Source organism: Lonchura striata, chromosome 1 (genome assembly GCF_046129695.1).
Source record: "Lonchura striata isolate bLonStr1 chromosome 1, bLonStr1.mat, whole genome shotgun sequence".
In the NCBI taxonomy this organism is placed as follows: Eukaryota; Metazoa; Chordata; class Aves; order Passeriformes; family Estrildidae; genus Lonchura; species Lonchura striata.
In genome coordinates, this window is record NC_134603.1 from 130003361 (window position 1) to 130015892 (window position 12532).

Below are 12532 nucleotides of genomic sequence, written 5' to 3' on the forward strand. Positions count from 1 at the left end.
AAACTGAACATTTTTTCCTATTGTATTATGTTCTGCTTGAAGCAGCAAGCAGATTTATTAGCAGTATTCTTTTATCATTTTTCAGCTGCAATGCTGGGTGCCATGATGGCAGTACATTTGCTTCTATGTTCTGTCCTCAAAAGAAGGTGTGACAATCTCTGTGATTTAAAGTGATGAAATAAGGGCCATCCTTTGTCAGAATATGTAACTGAAGCAAGTTTGAATTAATTTAAAAGACCTGTATAGATTTTTTTCGCATTTTTAAAATGCATTTTACGTATGACTAGTAAAATTGCATTGAATTGAATGATTAAATAAGCACATGTAAAGCATATTTAGGGCATGATTAAGCACTATATTACTACTGTATGCCAACCTCATCTGTTACATTCAAATACCGTTTTCCTCTGTATACATACACATTATCTCCCACCTCAGCTCAGAGAATTCAGCACTGTTACAGGTTGGGCCAAGGGATCCAAGTTGGGCAAGAGTAAACAAGGAGAAAAAATTACCAAACATTTGAAAATGCTAATCTTGCCTAGCACTCACAGCAGCTTTGAAGTGAGACAAAGATAAAATTCAATTTGTTGGTAACAACTCAACTACTTCAAACATAAGGTCAAACTTCCTTTTTCCCCACTTTGGAAATCATTGCTTCAGTTCTCATGCCTTGCAAACCTTAAACACAAGACTTCCTCCTAATTCTCAACCCAAATTAATCCCTTCTAGTGACCCCCAACAAATAAATCAGAAAAGGCAGGGGTCTTGTGAAAGAAAATGTAAAAATCATAGCATTAAGTGATTAAAGGCTGCAAAGTCACACATAGCCAAAAAAGCACTTAAAGCACTGCATGCCACCTCAACTTCCACATTTCTTAAATTTTGAGAGATTAACATTAGGTCTTTGGGCTCATTGTTTAATTTTTAACACGCTTGTGTGAAACTACATGTGTGAGGAAATGCTTCCCACATTTGGAGAAAAGTCAGTGAAAAAGATAAAATTCCATAAACCATAACAAGATTGTCACCTGCACAACACAGAAGTAGATCAAGCACTTCTGCACTCCTCACAGACTTTCCTAATCACCAACCTTGTTTTTGATTACAATAAAATTCCAGGACTACAGGAATTGAATTTTGCAAATTTTCTTTTCATCTGACCAAATTCAAAGGTTTGAAATACATTTTACATATTAAAAATTACTTTAAATATATTATTTCAAACATCTAATAATGTAATATTACAGTGTCCAAATACATTTGCATATTCACTGTGTGAAAGCAAAATATACCCAAAGAAATGCTTCTACTTGGCTAATAAGCCAAATCATCTATGATTTCTTTTGAAAATGTGTACAAAAATATATTACTTGCCAGGCTTGGTGTGTTGTGAATTATCAGTTCCAGAAAGAATTTCCTGAGGGGCTTAGATGAGAATTCTGTGGTGACACGTATACTGACAATTTATTTCCACTGAAAAAATGCAGTACAGTAAAGAAATGAAATAAAAGGAAACTAAACAGAAGTCTAGAGATGAGGCAGCTGATCCTGCAGCACTCAAATAATGACCCAACACATACACTCTGTAGTGTTTTGCAGAACAGATTACATGCAAAGATGAGCAGATAGAAACTTAACTAGCATGGTCAATGTAACCACCTTGATAATATGTTTAAACTCCTTACTGCCTTGGTCCTTGCTGAAGTTTAAAATTGGAGGAGCTATTTCAAACAGTATTTTTTCACTGGAAGGCAATAGAAAGAGCCCACATCTAATACTAAAGAGACCTCATAGTAAGATCTTATTGTACATAAATGAAAAAATGGTCACACCACATTTATTCCTACCAAATATTACCATGTCACGATATTAAATTATTTGGTTTACATTCTATTTATCTGTCTTAAATTCAACTAAAACAAGTTGAAACAAGTGCCTGTATTAAGCCTGAATAGCACTAACAAAAACTACCAGGAAAATAATGATCTATAGTGCTGTTTGGCAGTCCTGAAAGTACACCATAATCCTTTTGCAAGTGAATGGACAGTGTTATAGAAGTGGAGACCTTATAAGTTTATTTCAGCTTTCATGTGATGTAACAAAATCTACAATGTTTTTGAGATGAGAGAGCTTGTCAGACCTTAGTAGCGAGCATCACCCATTCCAAAGAAGTGACAGCAAGTATTACCAGCAGAGAAGCTGTTGCCCTTATGCCCTACAGCAAAGTCACTGTCTGTCTATTATTTGACAGGCAGGGTAATATGGGAATATGCTACACTGGTGGAAAAACTGACACAATTGCTGGAGAGTCCTGTGACTAGGATGGCAAAATGGAAGTAGCATGTCCACAGTCTGTGCTAGATAACAATTTAAATCATATGTTTATTGCTGCTAAATTACATGCCTTGTACTGCTGACACCTGCAAGTGCTTGGCAAAATCTGAAAATAAAATAGCATTATTTGCTGTCAGCAGAATGCAACTTTTCTTGAACATCTAAAATTGAATTTCATAATTAGAAGTAAAAACTAACAGCCATTACAAGCTCAGCACTATGACCTCTCTTGTCATTGAAATAGTGTCATTTACCTACCAATTATTTTCAAGGCCCTACAGTGCTAATGGAAAATATATTGTTGTGGTATTTTAAAACATGTATTACAAGTGATTTAAACTGGACCAAAACAGATGAACAAAGTACAAAAAATAAGAACTAAACAACAGACTCCTTGGCCAAAGCAGAAAATTCAATCCCATTTTGCTGCTATAATCCATACTAGTAACTTCCCTGTGACACATCAAAAATTGGATGCAGTGAGTGACTGAGAGACTGAAATCATCAGTAGCTCAGGCTTGCAATTCATCCACAGGTCAGGCAGAGTTCAGGAAATGACCCAACTTTATCTACACTTGTTCATTTGTGAGCTCCAAGCACACATTTGAGAGACCACCCCCTCTGAGGAGGGGTAGAAAAAGCCTTATCATATCAGCTTCTCCTGGCTGTGAAAAATCACAGATGTAAAACACACAATCCTAAAGCCATGTAGAACAAAGAATTTGAAAATTATGAAGTACAAGACAAAGTCCTAGTCCTTTAAAAAATCAGTTCACATTATGGCTGAAAGGAGTTTAACTTGATACCATACTTTTTTTAATATATTACACTGCGTAGTATAAAACAGAAAAAAAGCTACCAAAAAAGGGTTTGGGGAACATATAGCGCAATACAGCTTTATTAGAGTAATTTCTCTGCACAGCTCTCTAGAAAAGCTAGTGAAAATGACTAAACAAAACCACAAGGAGTCCCCATAAGACAATTTTTTCAGTATCTTTCGTATTCATTACATATTTACTCAAATACAATACCAATTGCCTTTACTTGAAAGTGCAAGACACTTTATCTAAATTTACTCATTAAAAATCTTTATTAATTAAAATAAGACACAAGAACATTTTTATAATTTATAATAATCACTAAGATTAACACAAAATGTGTAATCATTCTGCTGAAAAATTTTGTTTATTCTTTAAAACATTCCATTTTTTCAACACACCTTAAAACTAACACACACCCTGCAAGAAGTGAAGTCCATCATAATTAATTTAACTCATAAAGTAGCTAAAAAATTGTACCTCATACACAGTATACTAATCTCCAGGAAAACACAACTAGAAATTACAAACCCTTTGATTTTTCTGTTTACTTGCAAGTCAAGAATACGAGAGTTACAAGATTTTAACTCATTTTACCAAGACCCCATTTTAGTTTAAGCAGGTGACAGAAATTCAATAACCGTTTTAATTCACTCTTGGAATGTCTCTTGCATGTAAGTGGTATTCAAGAAAGATTGCTTGATGTCCAAACTGTAGTGGACAGCTAATCTCCTGTATCTGTCTCCGTACCTCCTTACAAAAGAACAATTTGATTAATCCCCCAGGGGAAAGTGAAAAACATATTTTGCAATTGGAAAGGGACACTAGCAAGCCAGAAAATGATACCACTCCCTGAATGTTCTGTACATGCCAAACTTAAAAGTAAATGCATGACAGAGTTTAAGTATCCAAGTATGCTGACAAGTAACATATGAGGACATTTCATCACAGCTGTGTCCCTGTGTATTCAAATACTGAGACACTTACTAGGTAAAAGATTCTGTGAAATACAAAGAAATTGGCAGTAAGATGAAAAATCTTGAAGACTTTTAGAATACTCTTTTATTTTTACACTGAGGTATCAGATGCATTTATACACTTACAAGATGTATAAATACACTTATGAAATAAATTGGAAAATATCTCTTCAGAGGTTATGGTGATGACAGAAAAGAATGCCAGTGCTAAAGAAGCTTCTGTGCAGACAAACAAAGAATCAAAATCTTTATTTTTTGAAAAATCAGCACTATAAAAGAATACTATTGCTTTCAGTATTATTAAAGAGCTAATCCATGTCAAAAATCTAGTTTTATGCTATATTTGAACAAGGCTTGTCAGTCGATATAAGGTATTGATAACCTTCATATGAATTTTCAGTGAAAGAAAAAGGTTTAGTAATTCAAATCACCTTCCTTTGTTTAGAGAACACATGCATTTTCTCTGTCCTTAGAAGTTTGTATTCTGCAGTACTCCTGAAATACTTTTTCTTGTCAATATTACCAACACTGATATAGTATCTGTACTCACACCTTTCTCACAGAGATCATGTCAAAAACAAGCATTTAACTAGGATATTAAAGATTTCTTTACTGATTAAGACTATTTCCACTTTGCATACACTCTGGGTTTTTTAATACTGATCTGAAGAGAATCAGAAATCTTTATTTTATGATCTTCTACCAGAGCAAACATCTGTACAGCATTTAATAAAAAGCTTTAGACACTAAGTAAAACCCTGGAAACCAGAATATTTGAACTATTTTTAGGGTGCATTAACTTACTTTGGAGGATGTTGAGTCACATTCCTGACAAATCCATCCATAGCCAGTCTGTTTAGGAGACTTTTTCAAGGGAGGGTCTAGACAGCCAAAATGGTAGCAAAGCCTGCATTCATCACACCTGCAAGAGAAAAACAAAATACATATTTTTATTAAATGGTACTTCTCTACTATTTTAGACTGAGCTTCCCTGCAAGTCTCAGCAGAAGATTTCCTGATCCATTATCATAATAAAGAAAATATATTTTCTATCAGGGGTAATTTTAAACAGCCACTTCAAGTAGGTTCTGCTTAATCTGGAATATCCTGATGCAGATACTCATCTATCACCTTTGTCATCATGTTATATAAATGACAACATTTCAAAGACTTGCAAATTAATGAAAAAAATTGCTTAAATTTTTGGATACTTTCAGTGTCATTCACTGCCCGTTTTTTTCAGAAATTTTAACTTTTTTATAATGTGACAGTATTTATTTTTTATAGTTTTAAGACACTGTTTTGCATGTGTAGTTTTTTAAGAAATGCTTTGTGAAAAATTCACCCACATGCTAAATAACTCAAATATAATTTACAGCTATGAATTACATTTTTAACACCAGGACGATGTGGTTGATAAACAAATGCACAAAAGTATTTTCTCATTCACACTGAATTTTATAGAAAGGGCATTAATTTACAAGGATTTCACTGAGATCTTTCACTTATAAAAGCGCTTTGTGTACACACAACATATTTATGTTCTTTAATAAACCTTTCATTAGTGTTTTTCATTATGCGTGGCTACACAAAAAGCTCAAAACATACAGCATAGCTATTGTTAACCTACTTTTAACCTACCACTAATAGAAAAAATGCTACAGTAGAACAAGTGTTTCATGAAGGGATTTTTAAATCATAATAATAATAGGCTCAAAATGAGAGATTTTTTCAAAGCAAATTATAGATGCTTTCATATACCCTACTGAACTTCTCTTTATTTGCATATCCCCCTGTATTCCTTTGTATGAAAAGGAAAGCTTTTTTCAAATTTACTTTGCAACAGTCTCTTCATTAAACAGTCCTAAACTCTGAATTAAAGCCAATATAAATAAATGAAAAACGGCAAAGAGTATATGTTTAAAAATCAAAATGTTTAAAGAAACACCACCACCCACCCCCCCCCCGCCTTTCTCCTCTTTCCTGGCCACTCAATTTTTCCTCTACAGTATGTGCAAACACAAAAAGGTTCAAAAATTGCAGTAATAGCATGGCACAGGCACCATCAGATCAAAGACAGAGGGATATCATTTATCGACAGAACAGACAGTGCATCGCAGAAAGAGGATTCAACCAACAGCACATACTGCTGCATTAATAGAACAAAATGTTCATGTGACTTCTCCAAGGATTAGTCTCCCAATAAAAACAAATAACTGTTTTCAATTATCACTGCTTAACTTCAATGAATACTTTTTATTCCCTAAATTTTTATTTAATCCTCACTGCCAAGGCTGCACTTGATAGCAGTCACAGGTAACACACAAGCACTGGCTGTTTCCTGCTAAATAGAAATTTAAAACAATAATCTGACTAGCCACAAGATTCAGCTCTGGACTGACATAGTTTTGGTACTTTTTTGAAAATAAGATATACTATATTGCAATATATATCCTTAGGATTGCTTAGCAGAGACTCAATCTAACTCCAGCAAAAAGCAAACACTAAAAATAGAAAACCACCCTCAGTTTTTGAAGACAGGAGAGTTTTAATGCTGAAATATATTACTTAAAATCAGGAATACATGTAGTTTTATTTCTTGTGAAAGCTGTATTAAAATAATAAAAAGGTTGAGAATGGGAGATGGGATAGGTCACACTCTTAAATCCCAACAGTGTATGTGACCTTCAGCAAAGAATGAAGCCTCCTCTGAGCCTCAATGTTCTCATCTGTAAAGGAGTATATTTTTACTAACCTATTTCAGCATCTGGAATCTTATGGATATAAGGGCTTGTACTTGAGCAGTGCTTATCAGAACTCCCTTCATGTAAACTTAAGGATCCTTTTAAGTAACTGAAAATAAACATACTATTCTGACTGACTTAGAGTATTTTCAGAGTTTAATCCTAAAATCTATATATTATTTAAAAGCATCTGTTTAGATTTTCTTTTTTATTATTATTATTACATAATTGCTTTATATGTTTCTATATTCAAAAGAAAATGTTTCCTCTATAAAATTACACTTTGCCATCTCTTATATTTTTACCATTTTTCATCTAGAATGTGGTATGTCCTGAGTGCACTTTCAGCCATGTTTCCTCAGAGTACACTGAGGGAGTTTGTAAAGCAGGGTTGAAATAACCACGACATTGTGAAATTAAATATGGATCTCGAGGCACCATTCTAAAGCGCAATGTTTTTAATATTTATTGTCATCAATTTTTATCACTTCAGAGTGTTTAGTTTGGCAGAAGAAAATTTGCATTTTCCTAGAATATCCATATGAAAGATTTCAGATACTAATAACTTCTATCCTCATCTGCACAGCTGAGGAAATGCAAGTGTATTTTCCGATATCAAAATACAAAAAGCTGCATGGTGATAAAAGAGTAAGTATGCCAAATATTTTTAAATGTTTGCTTCCTACTGCTTTCTACTGGAATATGAATTCTATACTGGAAAACACAAATTCACTGATTCGGAAGTTCCCAGAGCATGATGCTAGGAAAATGGATGAATACCACTGTACTTTGGTTAAAGATGATGCTCTAGCTGTCTGGCAATCATTGCTGAAACTGACTGGGGACAAAATGTGATGCTTACCCACATCACAGTGAAAAAAAACGGCATTCTTAATTCCTAATTCCAAAAGCAAACATTGCACCTAAGTTAAAATGGCACTAATAAAACAAGATTAATCCCTCAAGTGTATACCATTAGCTGTGTTCTTTTGTCTAGCAACATAAAAATGACAGAAATCCCGCTGTCACATTCAGAAAATGAGGAAGCGAAGCAAAATACAGCATATTTTTGACTTAGAGAATGAAATTGCTGGGTCACAAAAGATGTCATGCTGCCAGTCTCACCGCCTGTCAGTAAATGCACTCACAGACCCATCACATTCCAGGCACTTACAGAGCAAAGGAGTCATGTGGCACCATAATTTACAAGTATCATCTGCTCCCATCCTGAAGATGGCTTAATAGCACAAACAAAACTGTTGGGATGGGGAGGGGGCCAAGGGAAAGAAGCCACTTCCTCCATATTAGAGGCTGTTGAAATTTTTACGCTTGTGCATTCAAGGTCAGATGTTCAAACTTAAACTAGCAAGTATCTTATCTTCCTGCTATTTGTGGATAACTGTGGATATTTTTGTGGTGAAGCAAAATGATTTACAAAAGCCATTAAGTGGTGGGCCATCTTCAGCACCCTCATTAACTGCTGTACGGAAAACTTTGTGGAAATAAAAGCAGAGCTCACACAGACAAGCTAACCTAACCTCCTAAATTACCTCTTGCTGACAGGTGATTGCTTACTGTCACTGTTATAACAAGTCTGAAATTACTTTATGCATCAAAATTAAAAATCACTGTGTTCCTCATTCTGGCAATTAATGAGGATAGATACATGCCCATTAAATATGGAGAAAATGGAGTGTGAAGAAGAAAGGTGAATTCTGAAGTAGTTATGATAAAAAAGTTAAAAAACCCCCAAACATTTTTTACTTATAGAAGTATAAAATGGCCAGCTACATCTTCACCACAAGAAAGCTTGATTGGGCATTTCCATACCTGAAATACTTTTACTTTGTTCTTTAATAGAGTGATCTCCATCTGCTCTTGTCCTTGGATTGTTTTTATTAGTTTTTTTAGCAGTACAGCTGGCTGTGCTCAAGCCCTATCGTGTTCATAATTAACTAATTATGCTCTAATCAATAGTGCAGATACTGATTTTACAATGTAAATGAGATAAATGAGATAATGGCTGGGGTCAATCTCATTTTATTTACAAAGCTCAGCACACACATCCAATTTCATTACATTGCATCTACCTGCACAGGAGGGAATCTTATCAGTTGGCCTGCAGAAGTCTTCCTGCAAGCACTGGGGATAAAGACCTGTGCTTTTACAGAGGAGTGAATGCAAAACCCGCCCATCACTGGCACATTTGTAAGTCACTGGTTAATATCATTGAAAACCACAAAGAGCTGATTCAGCCAGAGCGAAGAAACCTATTTTGCATTCACAAGACAGCATCACCCATCTATAGCTGTAAAAGTAATTACCTACATGTCCCTGAAACACAACATTAATAAGCTAATCTTTAAATACAACTTTCCAAATATGCTTCAGAGACTACAGAAAAATCTCACTTATGTACGCATCATTGCACACCGCCTGCAGTGTCGTGCCAAAAGGTACCATGGTGAACAAAATACAAAATTGCAAGATAAATATACTGCTCCTGATTTGTCACAACAGCATGGAAACATTTACTTTAATGGAAAAAAAAAAAAGATATAAAACACTGATACAAATCTCACCATTAAAAGTAGAGAATTTGTCATATAAACCTTACTCTGACAAACTCAGAATTAGTCAGAAAAAAATTAGAAGGAAGCTAATCCAGAATTTTAAACTCAAAGGGAACTGCAGAGGGATGCGTGTACACACACCCACTTGCTGAAGGCATATAACACAATGGCTACTCCAGCACCTGCATAGATTTAACTACTGATAAACCTCATCCTTTCCTGGCTTGTTTTGGACCCCATTTCTGACTAAAGGCTCTTAGCACCTTAGGAAGAGACATCTGAGGAACAGAGGTTTCTTCTCAGACACTGATCTCTCTCCCTTTTAATCCCTCAGTGTCCAAGTGCTGAGCCACTCTGGAACTGCAAACAGACAAGAGACATGACTTGGGGTTCATTTTAAATTGCAGCACATTCTTGATTTCAGATGAGCAACTTAAAACCAGCCATGACCATTAAAGTTACTGTCAACACTTGGTTTCTTATTAGCAGCTGTGTGATATACAAGAGAAAGGAGAACATAAGCATTCCCAAAAAAACAGAGTAAATCAATGTAGCTCAAGTGAATTCAAACTCTAGAAACAAAATTAATTACTTCAGCCTGGAGCAGCTGAGGAGTGCTCCTGTGACACTCTACTGCAACCAGACCACAGGAGTGATAAATTCTGCATGACAGGAATGAACAGTGTATTGGGTTGCAGCAGCAACTTTGCATGTCACATCTAAGAAGGCACTTTCCTGTGCCCTTACTTAAACAGTAAAATTCAAGATCTAATGGTGAAATAAATGTATAGTTCTCTATTTAGTGCACTGTTATTAATGCTGTCCAAAAAGTACATTTATTCTGGTTACTGAGTGAGGAGCCCAGAACTGTAGCATGTTTTCTTTACAGAATATGTGGATAACACTCATCTTTTTCTTCTGACATTTCTTGGAACGAAGTGAAAATAAGCAAAGGTATGACTTTGTATCTTACCCTACCGTTCTACACCAAAACTCTACAATTCTGCCCAATTAATTCCAAAACAAATTACTTTCATTTTGCTGTGGTATGTCACCGTCAAACACAAACCAGAAGTGATGCAGTACTGTATTTTCCGAAATATAAGATCTATATTCTTATCAATTCCTTTGTCCTTAGACAAAAAATTGACAAAATAATAAAACCCTATTAGGTATAAAATGGAAGAAGTTGGTTCTCATCTTCCTGATTGCTATATTTTTTCCCTTGCCTATAAATGACCTAACAACTAAATATTGGTGGTCATCTAGTCTACAGAACAGCTTTAAGAAGTCTTCTCACATGGACCAGTCAAGCTTCAGGTGACTTTACCACCAGGAGTGTGACACATCTCTGCACTAAAGTTCTTATGTGACTGCATATGCATAAATTGTTGATTAGAAAACCAGGATACAGCCCAAGTATACCTCTTCATACACTGAAAGGCTCGCTATCTTCACAGATGCTAAAAGTTCACCCTATAAGGAACTTCACCCAATTTCAAAGTTAGCTCTAACTTTGCAGTCATTCCTGCACTGAGTGGGTGGCTGTAACAGATGTCCTTCTGAGACTTCTGCAACCTACATTTTTCTGGATTCTAATATTTTCACAATTTTCCTAATTTTGATTTAGGTAAATGAAGTAATCTTTTCTGGGAAGGATAATGCCATGGTGTTACACTAAGTAATAAAGTAATTTTGTAATTTCTATTACACCAGGTACAATGCAAGTATACAGAGATCTCTTATTTATATAGTTTATAATGGGAGATGACAGAGAGTAGACTATCACTGTCTTCTGTTATGCCTGGAAGAGAGAGGCCATGGCTGTTGCTGAAAGGTGAGAGATTATACCAGATAAGGGATGATTACTGCATTTTAGTTTTTATATCTACCTATTGCTGATGAAGACCATATATGGCAAGATGGACACAGCCTGACAGAGCACAATGAGCTTACTCATCTTCAGCTAGGAGTAGTTTCATGATAAGGTGCCTAAGTGCTTTTGATTATGGGAAGTTGTCGATCTCCTGTTTACTTAAATTTCTGTCCAATCTCAAGGGTATTAATTCAAATAAAGAGCACATATCAATTATACCACAAAATGGCAAAAGAAAACAAGCATTAATCTGGCACACATCTGTGTAGCTATATTTATTATGTTAAACCCAAAACTACCACCTAACTAATTTAACTGATTAAAATCATTATTTTAATAGCAAATCAAACACCCCCTTAAAGCAAAAAACCTAACACTGATTCTTCATGGGTAAGGAAGAATCTGAAAGGGCTATCATTGTATATCATTCTTATGTAAGATTTTTTCTGAACGGTCTACAAATAATTTGGTTTATTAAACTTAAGTTTGCATGTACAAAATGGATTCTAAGAATGCTGAAAAGAAACTTTATTTACTATACCTGTATATGAACAGCTTTCTTTCAGCAAGAAATTAACTTTTCTCTCTCTCAGTACTGCAAAACTACTGAACACATGGCTTCGTGACATTAGGTTGCAAAATTCATTAATGGCCCACACATACAAGTGGAATATAATGATATGAACACTACTTCAGATGTGTCTGCTTTTGTTAATATACAGCTACTGTATAGGACTTGTATTTCCAGTGTCTTACTGTTTAAACTAAGATTTTCTATGAAGACAATGACTCAAAGACAATAAATAGACAATGCATTAAAATAATCCTACACCAATTACAGACACTGAAAAAGTCCTTTGGCAAACCGAAATGTGTAAAATTTAAGAAGCTATTACCAAATGCTGCATTTTTTATATTCTACTAATACACTATTGCATCTTAGTGCCACTCTCAGGTCTTCAGACTATTAACTCTACTGAATGGTGTACTGTTTATGAACTACTAGGAAACTCCATTATAGTTTTGAATATTGCCATCAAACATCTTTCAAAAGGTGAAACATCAAGTGTTAGCATCTGGCTTTCAACCTAATGATATATATATCTAGAGAGAGAGAGAGAGAAAGGGAGAGAGGGAGACAGAACAAAATTCTACACGGAAGTTTTACTGGAGAAAAATATAAAAAATAAAGCAGGAATTCAACTTG

At 34.9% G+C, this 12532-nt stretch overlaps 1 protein-coding gene across 3 annotated transcripts in view; it reads right to left on the reverse strand.

The window, feature by feature from the left end:
- Positions 1-12532, reverse strand: part of PHF14 (PHD finger protein 14) — a 159031-nt gene that overhangs the window by 51179 nt on the left and 95320 nt on the right. For all 3 annotated transcript variants that reach the window (XM_021538345.3, XM_021538343.3, XM_077787788.1), the window contains exon 17: positions 4937-5054. In XM_021538345.3, coding sequence (XP_021394020.1) covers positions 4937-5054 — 118 coding nt within the window. The remainder of the gene's footprint in view (positions 1-4936; positions 5055-12532) is intronic.